This window comes from Oryza sativa, chromosome 11, assembly GCF_034140825.1.
Source record: "Oryza sativa Japonica Group chromosome 11, ASM3414082v1".
NCBI classification, from domain to species: Eukaryota; Viridiplantae; Streptophyta; class Magnoliopsida; order Poales; family Poaceae; genus Oryza; species Oryza sativa.
Window position 1 is genome coordinate 14,121 of NC_089045.1, and position 16,221 is coordinate 30,341.

Sequence of the window (16,221 nt, forward strand, 5' to 3'; positions counted from 1 at the left end):
TTACCTACCGTAGGACCTCCGTCCTATCTCTTTTAATTAGTTAATTAAGTTAAAGGTAAGACTATATCGAATGCTTCGGGCACCAGCCCTCCCTTGGTCTGTCAGGCTGAGTCCGGCCTTGAGCTCTATGATGTACCCGAACATGGAGGGATACGAAGGACAGACAGGGCTGTCACCACTTGCCGTCTACCTCATTTTTCGTGGAGCACACAAAAAATAAAGGTAATTTCTAACCTAGACACCATGCCTAAGTTATTAATTATTACTCTAGTTTTGCGCAAGAATTTTCTTCTTTATGCAGAGTCCTAGTACTAGAGCACTCAACTGCACACTAAGCAACGAATCTGCACTGATGAGAACATATCTCACTTGAATAAACAAATTAAAGAACATAAAGAAACTCGAACACTTACTTTGATAAAGGAAGCATCCGCCGAGGTACAAGCGAGAGAAGAAAGCCGACAATCCCGGCTTTCTCTCGAACTCCGTTGGAAGAATATGCCGACACTCCGGCACTCCTCCGAAAAAAATTCTCAGAAAAGTTCTTCTGCATATGTGCAGAATGAAAGATCCTTTGAAACAAATAGTTTTTGTTTGGTTACAAACTTTGTAATAAGGCTTTTTCAGGTACGATTGAGTGCAGATTAAATCAGTGGATCAGTTTGATAGGACAATAGTCAAATATATGAGTCTTAATTGGTTCCAAGTAGACTTGAATTTATAACAGTAGTACAGTGCAGAGTTAGCGTCAAACTCTTATAATACAGTCCACCCCTAGAGAGTGTAACCATGGTGATGACAATATACAGTAGGTGCAATGGAGGACAACACTTGGGCTGTGGATACACAACTGTTGGTGTGTTGTAGGTTACAAGTGAACTGCATTATCAGATACAAAGTATTGTATTTCTGGTATTGTCTTCATGATATCTCAGTACATCAATGGATGCGTACCATATTGAGATTAATCTTTATTATTCACATTGGAGTAATCTCTCTAACGTGTTTTTAAAGAACTAGTAGTAGTAGATTATATGTACGTATACAAAAAGAGTCACCGCATTAGTTTTTCCATCACCCCTTTTGACAAGCCACATATATCTCATCTCATCAGCAATTAATTTTGATGCTTGTGAATGATGTATATTTCAATTCATCTTCAGAAAGCTCAGGGGAGAGGAGGCCTTGTGAGGCCGCTTTGTCAGATCTTCAAATAGGCGCATTGCTTCGCAGTCAAGTCCTCCAGCAAACTATACACCATGCAAACAAACAGTATTATAGCACATGAAATGTCATGATCATCCATCAGCTTGGTATACGTTGTTGATAAGTACTCCATTAATTACCTGGTGAACCCTGTAGGCGAAATGCACAGTTTGAGCAAGGAGAGCCTCACCCCCTGTTTCCCTGTCTAGTTCCTTGAGGGCTCTCTTCACGTACACCTTTGCAAGCTTGAGTGATGCCAGCCTCATCTGCTTGGGATTTCATGCCTTGTGCCTTAATAAAGAAAGAAACGAAGCGAAATGAGAACATGGCTAGTACCTTGGAAGCAATCCCTGAATCAAGCATCCAGTCAGTGGGTATCCTCAATTCTTTGTATGACGGCATCGCCAAGCTCCTCAGATTCACCAATCTGCTCATGCTCTTCTCCAGCCTGACATCCATTTCACAAGCATGTCAATTTCACAAGCAAGCAGATGAGAAGTGACATATCTCATCATAATGACATCTTGCAGAGCTTTTTTGATGTAGTGTATACTTATGTTGCAAGGCTGATGTCTTGGTGAGAATAGCCTCACAGGAAGTAAGGGTGGGGTCGTCATTGGGAGGGTACTTAGAGATCTGTGTGAGAAGAGAGTTGAGATGGCCTGGAGTGCATCGGCTTTTCTCTCTGGCCAGCTGAAGTGCTTCAATACAGCTGTCTCGTCAGACTGAAATGGATCGATCGTTAATCAATAATAAGAGGAGCAAACAAGCAAAGGATGAAAAGAATTTATAAGAAGGAAGGAAGAAAGAAAGAAATGTAGTCCACTTACCAGAGTTGATAGTTGTTGGTCAAGCCAATCCACAAAGGTGAGCACTTGGTCCACATCGGCGAATGTAATTTGTTGGAGTTTAGCGATGAGATGGTTAATCAACCCTGCTTTTGCTTGTACGTCTGCTTTGATCTGCAATGCATGCCCCAGCCACCGGAAACAAGGCAAGTAATAATCCTCTAATTAGGCAATGGAGGTCTATCAATCTTCGGTAATGGAAATCTGATCACACATAATGACTGACCGCTAACAAGTGTGTGGATCGGTTCTGCAGTTCGCCAACAATGCCGGAGGCAGCGATGTTGGTGTTGAAGGAGTTGTACATGTTGACCAGCGCCGTCGCCTTGGAAGGCCCTTGCTGATTTCTTCTACTGCTTTTACTGTTACCATTAGTATTAGGAGGTGGTGGCGGCGGAGGTGGCACAGGCACTCCCTGGGGAATTACGGTAGCACTAGTAGGAGGAAGAGGAGGCGGCGGTGCTGGGGCTGGCTTGGGGGGAATACTCGGCGCTTGGGAGTTTTTGGCTGCTGCTACCTGCTGCTGCTGCTGCCAGAGCTGAGCCACCGTGCGGTGCGCGAGGGCGAGCTGCTGCTCCAGCTCCTCGTTGCGCCGTCGTAGCCTATCCACCTCCCGCCTCAGGGCCTCCGATTCCGACTCCGATTTCTTCTCATCCTTGCTGTTGCCGCTCGCTCTCACAGGACTCCTTGCCACGGCTGGCCTAGTCTTAGCCGGTGGCGCTGCCGCTGCCGCTGCTCTGGAGGACCTGGAGGCACCACCGCTGCCGCCGAGCAGCTGATATCTTTGGTTGATCTGCATACATGAATTGGTGCTTTGGTTGGCATTGGCAATGCATGGAAGACAGTCTTCTCTCCTACTCTACTCTGGCAATTATTTTTTTCTTTCATGCAATCAACATTGCAATCATATACTCTAGCTAGCATTGGATGCTAAAGCCCACTATAATACCACTAGTTACTACTCCCTCCGTTTTACAATGTAAGTCATTCTAGCATTTCTCACATTCATATTGATGCTAATGAATCTATAGATATATATGTCTAAAATCATTAGTATCAATATAAATGTGGAAAATGCTAGAATAACTTATATTGCGAAACGAAAGAAGTACAAGCAAAGCTATTGTCTAAAAAAAGATTGACTAATTAGATTTTGGCAGGACGTTTGACAAACATGACAAACAGGCTGGAGTAGCTGGAAGACTAGTATACGTAGTCTTCTAGGCCATGTGAGATCAACCACCTAAGCAATTAACCAGCTGAATTTACTACTGCTACAGTACTGCGTAATTAGAAGCAAGAAAATTGAAAAGGTAAGGGAGGAGAAAGTAGCCAATGTCTAGTTTTTATGACAGCTACAATAACAAACAAAAAATGGCAAAAGATCCTACTGAACATTTTGACGACTATCAGTTGGAATATAATTTGAATTGTACAGGTCAAGTTAGCAAAGCAAAGTTGTACTCCCTCCGTTTCGAAATGTTTGACACCATTGACTTTTTAGCACATGTTTGACCATTTGTCTTATTCAAAAACTTTTATGAAATATGTAAAATTATATGCCTACATAAAAGTATATTTAACAATAAATTAAATGATAGAAAAAGAATTAATAATTACTTGAATTTTTTGAATAAGACGAATACTCAAACATGTGCTAAAAAGTCAACGGCGTCAAACATTTTGAAACGGAGGGAGTAACTATTATCGGTTGATAATGATAATTGTTTGCCCAGTATTGCTGAATGCTGGCCTTGAATGCCATCTTTATTCTCTTTCCTTGATAGCTGACTGAATCAATCTTGTCAATTAATTTTGTACTTTAAGCAATGGCACAATCATGAAGTACAATTGTTCAGCTGCCTTGCACTAAACAAAGTCGAAGTTAACTGACGAGAATAGTAGAGGGAAATAAATCATCCAAGAAAGAAGACATATTCGATAAAGATCACAACCAAACCATCATAAAAAAATTGCAGCATGGAAACACAAGAAAAAAAAGGGGCAAATACTTACAGGAGATCATATTAATATTCCCAGAAACATGGAGAAAAGGAAGCACCTGAATTTCGCAGGATGCAAGACGAGCATCTCCGATCCAAAGGAAATTGGTCTGAGACCAGAAGAGTGGAGAGGTGCTGCTACTTATAGCTAAAGAGAACTAATTGCTGGAGGCTGAAGCAGTGGAGCTGGACAGTGGGAATGTAGGTAGCACATTTGGATCCTTTAAAGTGAGGCCGAACAATTCAATACAACAATCTCGTATTTATGGAAAATAATGCTAAGCTAGCTAGCTCTTGGTGGAGTGTCCCAATACCCTACCTTCACATCACTTGCAACCAACCCAACCCAAGGTTCCAAAAGGACCAAGTGTCACGCTACAGATTCTTTAACTAGTAATTCACTTCTTTTCTGATCAAAAATTATAATTTCTTTTCTGATAAAAGTATACAGAGCCTTTCATGTTCAAAATATTAAGTGCTGGCCTTCAATTTGTTCTGGACCTACTGCAGCTAACCCTGAGATCCAAATAGTTTCTGAACATGACACGACCGTTTACTTTTCCAAAACTGACCAGCAGAATTTTCGTTTAACTGAACATTTGCAGCTTGCTAGATTCCTATATATCCAATTGATGTGCGACCAGTATTGACTTATATGGAATTGAACTTATTCGTAGTATAGAATCAAACTACTGAACAAGTATTGGGTTAACAATTAACAAATCTGATGTGGAGAGTCCATTGCAGTCAGCCTTGGACGTTTGGCAAGAACAATACTCAGTAGATACATGGAAAACAGGGTAGGTTGGTCAGTACTAGTAGGTATGGTGAGTGGGGCAAGTAAGCAAGTGCAAGCAAACACAAGACTGGTAGTATATATATTGAGAGGATCCCTTATATGCCACTCTAAATTAACCGGCTCCCTTATATGCCACTTCAAATTGGCTTCTCCCTTCTATGTCACCGGTTTAAGTTTCTCCTCCCTTTTATGCCATTGCCGTCGGTCCACCGTCAGTTGACCGTTAACTTCATTGTAAAAAAGACGCATTTGCCCTTTAGAATTAGTATACAACCAATAATAGGTATTTTAGTACTAATATAGCTACTGGATACAACATATGAAAATTGATTTTTTCTGCATCACATGCAATTTTAGCCATTACCATCACAAATAAATTTTCAATGTAAGCATGAAACATGCAGTTTTCCAACAATATTTTTAATATAAAGAGCATTTTTCACTGGTTCTGACAAAATTTTGTTCACTCAAAAAGGATTTAAAATAAATTAGTTATGATTTTTTGAAGTTTACACATTTTTTAGTTGAGAGGGCATATTGGTCATTTACGAAAAAACTAACCTTTGACTAGTGGTGGGAGTGGCATAAAATGGTGGAAAAACTTAACTAGTGGCATATAAGGGAGAAGCCAATTTTGAGTGGCATATAAGGTAACTGGTCAAATTCTAGTGGCATATAAGGGATTCTCTCATATATATTTGTCTTGATGTTGAGAGCTTTGCTTAATTAAATCTCAATCATCTGAAACAATCTCACTCGTGTGACTTGAATTTGGCTCTTTTGATTCGGGCGCCTGTATTGCTCCTATGGCTAAGATGCCTCATGCCTTCCAATTCCATGCCACTCAACTTTGTCTTGAACTTCTGCGCTTCCATGCTATCTACTGCTCCCGCACCATATCACGCAACCACATCCGGCAATACAGCCGGCAACAGGGGCTCAAAAGTCAAAAAGAGGCATTTTTTTTCTCTTTCTTTCTTCGGTCACTCAAGGAAGAAGGGTCCCCTCGGCCCTCGCACGCACTGCAACAGCTATTGACCGGTCATCTATCAAGCTAGTTTAGCTAGTTTAGTTTCTACTACTACCGTTTCTGGTTATAAGACTTTATAGCATTGTCTGTATTCATATAGATGTTAATGAAGACACACATATATATCAAAATTCATTAGAATGTGGACAATGTTAGAAAGTCTTATAATATGAAATGGAGGAAGTATTTCCTAGTTCCGGCCCAACCTGCGCGCCATACAACTTGGCCGAGTGAATTCCCTAGCTCTTTACATCGTTTTAATCACTCTGTTTCCAAAATTGTTCCTTTCATCATGTATGCCCATGCAAGCATTGAAAACGAAGCTGCCAAGGACCAGCCATTGGGGGAGATTGAACGCCAAGAATTGCTCGTGGCTGGAATGTCTGAACCAAACTCAGAACTACTGGCGGAGCCTGAGCCATCCGGGTTCAGCACTGATGGACCTGAACCAGATAACGTAGTAGGAGTAATAGTGGATGATGCCGTAGGAGTTGTCAATGCAGGATTGTACCCAGACACGGAGCTGCAAGAGTAAACACAACATTTCATTGTTTTTAGACTTAAGGGCTTTTCAGCCTCAACTCTCAAACTCTCTTAATAATATATATTAAAAGGGCACGGTCAAGCACTAGAGTGTTCATGTTTTCAGAGTTGAAATGATTTTCACCTTGATGGTAACGACATTGACGATGCCAAAACACAGCTTCCTGAGCCTGCAAAGGAAATATACACGCATAACATGATCTTTACAACACCAACATAATGACATTGAAATGAGAGGAGATCAATCCTTACTGGGATTGACATTGACAAGAATTGCCGTCCCCCCAAAATCGCAGCTGGAGGTTGCAGGGCTCCTCTGGTAATAGCTGTTAAAAGCATAGGATGCATGCGCACCTAAGGTATTTGGATAATAACAAGTGCCTGATGGTTGTATTGCTAAGCAATCTGCTCCTCCAATGCCGCATGCGTAGTCCAGTGCATTCTGAAGTGCAATATCTGCTGAGTCAGCCTTGGCCACACACCATAGTTGCTGCCCAGAAAGACCTGGGGCAGTGGGTGGAGTTGTGGTGAGAGCAGGAGGTGGCATGCTGATAGCAGGCGTCATTGGGTTTGATGTTGGGTTGGTTAATGATGCAGAAGGAGGAGAGGTTGAAGGCGTCGGTAGCGGGTATGCCGCAGGTGCAGGTGAGGTGGAAGGATTCACCATTGAGGGGGCAGTAATGGGTGTAGGGAGAGGATTCAAGGAAGGAATTGTGATGGTAGGGTTTGTGGAAGGAACAGTGATGATAATTGGTGCTGGGTTTGTAGATGGGACTGTGATTGGCATCGTTGGATTAGTTGCCTGTTCTGGATTCAGGTCATCGTGGGCAGTTTGTTTGCCTGCAGTTTTAACTAACAAATAATTAATTAGTCATTGAGTGTCATCATTAGCAAACCAAAGGCTTTTATTATGTCCTGATAAAGCTCAGGTCAGCCTTCTAAGATGTACTAGTACAGTAGTACTTAATCAAAGAGTAGTCGTTTTTTATTAAAAAAATCAGGACATAATTTGTAATACCCATGAGTAGGAAACGGTCGTGATTCAGGCAATTAAAAAGGACTAATGATCCATTAGGTGGGATGTGGGATTGAACATAGATAAATTAGATTTCCTTTCCATGCTCTTGTACTATTCTACTAATAGTAAGAAAAGAGATGAAATAGTGTTATGTCGTGGTTCCCCCATTTCATTGGATGGTATATTATCAAATTTCTCTTTCAAACAAGACCAAATTGTTAATTTGGTCAAATCCAATCCCTCGTCACGCTAAGCTCTTGCAACCAAACAGGAATGTACAAGTCGAAATACATCTAAAACTGGTGTAGGATTAAAGGAATGATGAAAAACCCTAGTCATATGCTAGCCAAATGGAAAAGGGAAAAACATGGGAACAGAAATGAAGATCTGGCCTTGTGGACGCCAGCAGCAACTGTACAACACTGATAGTTCATACACACTGAACTGAAGTCTGAAGGTGCAGATGGAAGCAGAGGAACAAGCACACAGACCTGAGCAGCAGGGAAGCGCGTGGGAGATGATGCAGGAGCAGGAGAGGAGGAGGAGGAGGAGGAGGGGGAGAAAGAAGAAGAGACCCCATCTCCTGGCCATATTTGTGCTGTGTTGCTGGGAAGCTCAAGAAATACGATTTGGGAGTGGAGAAAGGGAGATAGGGGGGTGGGGAACCGGCGTCGGGCAGGTGATATGACTGAGAGTGTGTGCGTGCTTGCTACCGTTGGTTGCCCTTTCGGCCAGGGAAAGTGCAAAGGGTTGGTCAGTCTGCAGTCTCCACTCTGGACTGGAGTTGCAGCCTTGCAGGCGTCCAAGCCAGGATTTTTTTAAAAAATATGTTATTATTTCACTGGTTTTATATGAATACACACGATTGAAAAGAATTAGGAAAGGCAGTGCGCACAATCGCTCGACGGGGACGCGAACTCGCTGGCCCCGGAATCTTTTTTATATTTTAGACCATTTAAATAAATAATTTTAATAATATACTCCAAGAAATTATTTTAAAAAATGAACATTTTCGCCACGCCACCTGTGATGGCGTGACTAAACTGAGCTGCCAAGTGATTGGTAGTGGCATGGCAAAAGGTGCCCCGTGGCAGTCGTTGCCGTTGACAAGGTTAATCGGAGCCGACGTGGCAGGCGGGCGGTGGTTGGGCTTGCCATGCCAAGCTCGGTGGCATAACACCGCCACGCCATCCCGCCTGGCGTGGTGGGGGGAAATATCTCCCGATCGCCGCCGCTGCCCCTTTCTTCCTCCTTCCTCGCTTCTTCTCCTCCCCACTGTTCTCTCTCTCCTAGCGACGAAGAAACCAGTGCCCCCTCCCCAAATCCATCCAAATCTACTCAAAATCCGGTGTTTTTGCTCCGATTTGAAGCTCTTTTGAGTGGGAGCCCATCCCGTAAGGTATACCTCCTTTTTATCGTTTTCTCTTATTTTTTGCATGTATCTATAATGTTTAGTGTTGAATGTAATGTGATTGAAATATGTGGTAATGAGATTCATGGGGATGGATCGGAGTAGATCGAGGTGTATTTTGGAGTAGTACTCGTTTCTGTTAGAGTTATTTATGTGAAAATACGGTTTTTTATGATATGGTTAAAAGTGGGGTTAGACATGGGATAGCACGAACACGATATTTTTAGGTTTTTGTGATTATGTAGCATGTTGTGCTTATTTTGGTGTAGAAATAGTTGTATTCCGCCGTTGTATTGTTCCATAACTAGTGCTAATTGTGAATATTTAATATTCGCCGTCGTTGATTCATTGCCACAGACAAACCCGTATCGTTCATTTATACGATGATTTAGCTTTATTATCGTATGCTCCTAATGGTTTTTGCTATTGTATGGTTCACGAATCGAAAAATAATGGATCTATTTCATTTTTATTAATAAAGTTGCTTTCGCATCCTACTACATTTTCTTCCTTCTACTTGCGTTCTTACTTCTCCATCCTATCACGACATTGTTCCAACTAGCATTCAAGTGATTGCTTTGTGATGCCTGATTTAGTCATTTCCATCCCTGCAAATTGCAGTGAAAATAGGGAATAAGGAATCGACAATGCTTGAACCATTCATATCTTCAAAACATAAATCAAGTCCATCAAAACCGCACAAAGTTTTCTAGGAATACCTCACAAATACCGCAGATACTTTATCCGATCTTTACCCATTTAGTACCAATTTTCTAAATACAAACTTGGCACGTTTATCATAAACAACAATGGTCATGATATTAATAAAAATATTCCTAACACATGAAATTTTCTTATCATATTTTTTTTCTTGAGAAATATAAAATAGTTGTGCCTTTTGCCCTGCCATGCCAACAAGGCGGGCATGGAAGTAGCCACGTCAGCGCCCGATTGGCCTTGTCAACGGCAACGACTGCCATAGGGCAACCTTTGCCACGCCACAACCAATGGCGTGGCAGCTCAGATTGGCCATGCCGTTTACAATGGCGTGGCGAAAAGGTTTATTTTTAAAAATAAGTTCATGAAAGGTCTATTATTAAAATTATTTATTTAAAAGTTCTAAAACAAAAAAAATCTCTGGCCCCGCGCGAGTTCGCTTGGCTGGACAGCGAAATGCCTACTAAATTAAATGTTGACAATGAATTTGTTGTTCATTAAATGCTAATAACACTAGAAATAACCACCAACTAATTAATTTCTAGTGATGCTAATTAATTATTTAATCATGCAATCCACAGTGTCACGAATTCGCATCCAACCAATTTTCTCCGTGCGAAGTCGCGCGCTTCGCGCGAATTTGTGATGATATCATGAACACATTATGGGTTCACGCACTCACCGTGCAAACTCACTGCGTGTAACATCCTGGCCCAATTACGATTTGGCCTGTATGGCCCATGAGAATTGGGTGCTCATGTTGCTAGTTTAGCAAGGCTGGAACCAACTTATAAGGCATTGTCCCTCCAACCATGTCACTCTCGGTTAACCATTTTATACAAAGCTAGGACGAAAGTGTAAATGGGGTGGTATGTGTAAGTGGGCTTGCCCATCGGATGGGCTGGCTACGCGGTTCTGGAGGGAGGGGCTGCGAATTCACACCCCTGTTTTCGGGGAGCGTGCCTTTGTTCATAGCATAGCCTCTAGGTAAATCTAGAGTGTATCGGCTATTGCTCCGATACATTTTTATACTAAGATATCATTATAAGTTAAATATATTAAACAAGAATCAATCTATTATTAGGATAACCTAAGTAGATCGATATCGAGCTTAGTGAGATCTTAATATAAATGGCAGATTTAGCACATCAAGTAAATAGATAAAGAACAAGATAGCTAAACTAGGTAAGATCGGCTGAAACTCCGATGCTATCTCTATTAGCAATCATGAGACATGTTAGAGATTGTAGTTCTAAATATTACTTAATATATCAAACTTAACTGATGCAACATTAAGTATAAAGAGAAACATAAGATCTAAACAAACCAATAAAAGCCTTTTCAAGATGGTGGATATACTCCCTCCGTCCCAGAAAGAAGCGATTTCTGGGAGGGGGAGGATTTATCCCACAAAGAAGCGATTTCAGCAAAAAAAACAGATACTCCCTCCGTCCCATAATGCTGGACGTCCTAGGATAGTTAGGCCAAATTAGTGTTGTGTGAAAATGACTATTTTGCCCTCAATTTATGGGATCGGTGCTAATCATTTGGATGCTTAAGTAGGAGTACAACTAGTATTAGTACACTGCCACAACTGTTAAAAAAGAATATTTGAAGCATCCAATTAATGCTGGGTGCTAGCATCAATACTACAGCTTGGAGTATACACCTAATTTGAGTGATATGGCAGTGTGTGTTTTTCTAGGAGTTCGCTAGTGCGTGCTGTTGGCAGAGGACAGCGTCAAGAATTATGAGACTTTTGCTTAGGAGCAGAATGACCTCCTTTCAGGGACGAAGGGAGTATTTTATCTGTGTTGCATCTACTCCATGTGGGCCATAGTACTGGGCGGCGATCTCTCTCTCCTCTCACACCACAGAAACCTTATCTCTTCCCCTTCCTGGAATCGCCGCCTCTCTCTCGCTTATTCCTCTCTCTCTCTCTTTCTCGTTCTATCTCGTCTCTCTCTCTCTGTCGAGGGAAGACCCTCAATAGCGGGAGGTCGTGAGACCCCCCTTTCGTGAGTTCGGCTGGGGGAAGAAGCTCACCTCTCGAAACCACGTATCCGTCCCTAGGGCTACTAGTTAGCTTGCACACAATCGAATTATACAGGTTCGGGCCACTGAGAAGCATAATACCCTACTCCTGTATTTGGGATTATGGTTAAGTGTTACAAGGGTTCCTCAACTCCGGAGAGCACTCTCACTCTTCTTCTCCTAGAGTTTAGGCCTACTGAGAGTCGTCCTCTTTCTCGGTGAGCAAGGTCCTCCTTTTATATCTCAAGGGGATACCACATGCACTGCCTCTACCTACCCTTCTTTCGAGTGGGGACCCACCCTATCTTGACCGGAACTTGACCCGTGCCTTCGCCTGGAAGCTAAGCCACAGCTTGTCCTTGAGTGGGGCCCAGCGCCGTCCCTCACCTGATACGGGGGACAGCCCTGTCATTCCCTCATTAATGGGTGAAGACTTGTGGTGGCCGCCGTCCGAATGACCCTCCGATGGGACGGGTCATACCTACCTCCACTCCGCCGGAAGCAGACGCGACGTGGGAGCACGGTTGTCGGTCCAGTCAGATGTGACCGGCGTCAGGCCGGTCACAGACCGGTCATTCTTTGATTATGGCGTGTCAGTTTAGCACGCCGCACGTCTACCTCACTGCATTAAATGAGACAGGGGGCAGTTGGGGCGTTGCGCGCATTAATGGAGGCTCAGCCTGGGCCCCCTCCTCGCTCGCTCCCCCCGCCAAATGGCGGCTGGGCGAGGGCCTCGGGGCAAAGCGGTGCAAGGGCCCAAGGGGCATGACGTGGCACCCCGAGGCCCCGACCCCCCCGGCCGCTCCAGCGGTTCGCGGACTGCGGGGGCAGGACCAGGCTGTAGGGACACAAGACAGGATAGGAAGGTAGATTCCCCATACTTCGCATACCCTCGGGCCTATATCTCCGACACTCTCGTTCCCAAATCTTCCCCTCCGCACCTCCAGATGCCAAATCGAAGTCGCTTGGATGCAGCCTCTAGGATGTGGTGGCAGACGGCGATGGTGGAGGCGACGGGTGGACGCAGCATCGGCGTCGGCGTCGGCGGCGGCGGTGGCGGCGTTGGCGACAGGTGGATGCGGCCTTTGGCGTCGGCGTTGGTGACGGGTGGATGCGGCGGAGGCTGAGGCGACGAGTGGACGCGGTGTCAGAGGTGGTGGGATGCGGCTCCATCAGCGTCTGCGGCGGCAGAGGTGACTCCTGGATGCGGCTCCATCGGCGGCAGAGGCGATGAGTGCTTGTGGTTGTGAAGGCAAACTACACTGCATACCTTTTTTTTCTAAGCTGTGTTCTTGCTATGTTCCTGCTTGTGAATTTAGAGAATTTGTTTTCTCAATTGGAGAAATGTTCTAGAATTTGCTTTTGGCAAGTGAAAAATTTCAAATATTTTTGCATTTTTTATCTTGCCACAGATGCCTTTGCCTTGGGTGAGAGAAACGACAATGATAAATAATGCAGTTGCTGAGGGTATTTTCGTCTTTTCACAGTAGTACTAAACCTTCATCAGGGACCCAGGAATCGTCTCTTTCTGGGACGGAGGGAGTACTATATAATCTAACTCGGCGATATTATCTAACTCTATCGGCTGATTCTTACTGAAAAAAGCTAGCCGACAGGATCGGATAGTAAGGTCGATCTAGATTATATAGCATATATGATACCTCGACGATTCACATAAACAAGATTAGAGTGTCATAAAGATGTAAGCACTAATTCCAATAACGCAAGCCGTCATAACAAGCTTTACCTCTCATCGGAGATCGAAACCGATGCAGCTCAACTCGAAAGCAAGAACTCGTCGAAACAATGAAAGTAGAAAAAGGTGGCGATGCGCCGAAAGTGTTATTGAACAGGTGTTAATTATTTACAAGGTATCGGGGTCATATTTATACCCAAAATACATAATATGTCCACATCGGACACGACTCCACTTCTATTACAACTCTAAAATACGAACAAGTCCCTCAGGCAGACTCTTACCAAAAATACCTATAAGGAAACTACTAGAATATCCTAATTAATATATACAATTGCCTCCTTCGGACTAAATCCATGCCTGGCAATACTTTTACAATGTCTCAATCGATTCCGACAATAATTCCAAAGTCATCTTGCTAGAATCAGCTACATCGGCTTCTCCCTATCCAATTCGGTATAAGCCGATGCAGACGGTAGCCGATACGTGCTCCGCTTCCGATAATCACGAAATCTTTCCAAATCCGCTTCGGCTTTGACTCCAAATCCAATCTATGGTTTACCAAATTTGGTCGTTAACACAATGGTATACTTATGCCAATTTCTACTAAACATGTATATAACTTTTTTCTTCAAGGCAGCAGGTGTCTGCCTAAAAGCATAGAGTAAAGCAGCGTTTTTAATAATTACTTCAACGGACGTCCACTCGGTTATCATATATCAACTAAATAATGTAGGGTTTAGGGTTTATAAAAAAATCAAAAAATGATACGGTAAATTAATATGTAATATATTGCTCAACAAACAAGTATAAATTGTAATAAAAATAATAATTTTGACTGTGAATATACATATACCAATTAAAGTTTATTTTGTTATTGTTGTTACAACTTGTAGAAATCGAATTTGACCATACATGTTTATGGACTGATATATTACATATTAATCAATTTTTTTCATAACAATTTAGTTGACATGCGATAAACGGGTGGACGTCCACCCGAATGATTAGAATCCCTCTCCACTCTTAGGGTCTGTGACATTCCGGCCTAGGGCTTAATAGGATTAATAGAATACTCATATCAACAAGTTGCAACTTCTTTTTCGAAAGCCGATCTCTAAAGAACTCTGAGATTAAGCATGCTTGGCCTAGAGCAATTTAGGGATGAGTGACCGACCGGGAAATTCTTCTCAGGTGCACACGAGCGAGGACAAAGTATGCAGAAAAGACTTGTGTTGGTCTGTGAGGGCAGTCTATGACCTATGAGAGCTGCCAGATTTAAGCGGGCCCGGCCTGGGAGAGGGTCCATGTTTCGAAGGGGAAAAGTCGAAAACCGTAAAATTTTGAGATTTCAAGCAGGGACATAATCACGTTTCGAGGCAAATTTTGAATATATTTTGAGAAATTCAAATTTAAAATAGTAAATTTTAACAAAATTCCATTGGAATTTGCTAAAAAAAATGATGGAAATTGAGGTACCACCAGTGTCAGTATCCGCCCACCCATGGGAAAGGTAAACTCTCACACTTCTAGAGAATGCTAGCGGTAGAGAGACAATGTTGTGGTTTTGGTCATTTTTGTTTATTCACTTTTACTATGCTAATATTTTATGGACTTAGAAATTTTATGGGTGTGTTTTAAAACATTATAAATTTTATGGACTTTTATAGCAATTGGTTTATTTTTTATAGGATTAGAAGAATTCCCAAGTTCCATATGAGCCCTTAATACTTTATGATTTTCATGACACCCTACCTGTCCACAATATTTTGCCTTTGCTTTACTAGTATGAAGGCATATCAATCCTACTTTTAATCATACACACTTCTTAATATGAGTACACTGGTCCAAAAGTTCAAGTAAATACACATGGAAAAAGATATGTATCTATTATGTGTCATCCATGCAAATGTGTGATAGTTAAAAAAGAAAAAAAAGAAGGGAAAGCTCTATTTCTATCTCTTAATTAGAGTAAAAAAAACTATATTTACAACATGAAAAATGGGTATTTTGTAAAATTTTAGGAATTTAACATGTTTGAGTATACAATTATGATTATCCCTTGGATTTCTTGGTACATCTTTTTCTCAACCCCTTTGCTAACTTTCTTAGTATATTTTAGAAAACCCTATATTTTATTGTCAGTGTGGTAGAAAATCACAGGTATGGTCACTTGTCGCATATAACCACGGGTTTTATGGTCTCAATTTTGTAAACCCCATCTTTATTTAAATCTTGATTAATTTAACCATATTTGAAACGATATCTTTCAAAGTAGCAAACAGTTAAACTACCAACCTTAGTAAAGAACTCAATAATTAAAAAAAATTCAAAAAAACTATGTTTTAAAGTTTTATAACTAATTCGCTCAACATGCATAAGAGTAAGGTTTGTGAAACTTTACAACCATAATACATGGGGTTATGTGCCACCGGTCATAATATCTAGGGTTTTATGCAACTTTGAAATAAAACATGGGGTTTGCTAAGTTTTACTCCTTTTAAATTGGTTTGTTTCTTTTTCTCATCAAATGATTCGACCAAAGGTTCATTAACAACTTTCTAAATACTAGCTAATGCCCGTGCTTTGCTACGGATAAAAGGAAAAATATCACAATATTTTCTAAAATAAATCAATCATATTGTACATGAAATGTGTTACCCACAATTTTCCTATAGGATATAGGGCTATCCATTTTTTTGACTGAATAGGGCTATCCATTTAGATTCAATTGTTATGTAATATTAAGAAGTAGGAGGGGTGGTAGGTTCAATGCCACCACCATTGGAGTGAGTATAGAATCTTGGTGTGCCCACTTGTATATGTATGTATATGTGCCAAAGGAATGAAGCATGTCATATGCCACTTGTATGCTATTTATCGCCTTTGGAAGTTGAGCTTGGAGATGCTGAGACC

The 16,221-nt window shown here is 41.9% G+C and overlaps 1 protein-coding gene and 1 pseudogene across 4 annotated transcripts; both read right to left on the reverse strand.

The window, feature by feature from the left end:
- Nucleotides 1-718: 718 nt before the first annotated feature.
- On the reverse strand, nt 719-2,865 carry LOC136353857 (INCREASED PETAL GROWTH ANISOTROPY 1-like protein 2; annotated as a pseudogene).
- Nucleotides 2,866-5,993: 3,128 nt separating this feature from the next.
- LOC136354059 (pectinesterase inhibitor 10-like) lies at nt 5,994-8,098 on the reverse strand. 4 transcript variants are annotated; one of them, XM_066305662.1, is made up of 4 exons: nt 7,939-8,098; nt 6,784-7,269; nt 6,554-6,599; nt 5,994-6,409 (listed from the first exon to the last, which is right to left on the reverse strand). In XM_066305662.1, the coding sequence occupies exons 1-4, from the start codon at nt 8,036-8,038 to the stop codon at nt 6,148-6,150; spliced, it is 894 nt and encodes a 297-aa protein (XP_066161759.1). In that variant the 5' UTR covers nt 8,039-8,098; the 3' UTR covers nt 5,994-6,147. The 4 variants fall into 4 exon arrangements, with proteins under 4 accessions (XP_066161759.1, XP_066161757.1, XP_066161758.1 ...); XM_066305660.1 differs by having other exon boundaries at nt 6,682-7,269; XM_066305661.1 differs by having other exon boundaries at nt 6,784-7,281.
- Between the last annotated feature and the right edge of the window lie 8,123 nt (nt 8,099-16,221).

Bases quoted from the DNA above. Each gene is read 5' to 3' on its own strand.
- LOC136354059 (XM_066305659.1), bottom strand. From the start codon at position 8,038: ATGGCCAGGAGATGGGGTCTCTTCTTCTTTCTCCCCCTCCTCCTCCTC. The intron at 6,600-6,681 runs GTAAGGATTGAT...TTTCCTTTGCAG, and splicing joins TCTTGTCAATGTCAATCCCA to GCTCAGGAAGCTGTGTTTTG. The intron at 6,410-6,553 runs GTGAAAATCATT...TTACTCTTGCAG, and splicing joins TCAATGTCGTTACCATCAAG to CTCCGTGTCTGGGTACAATC.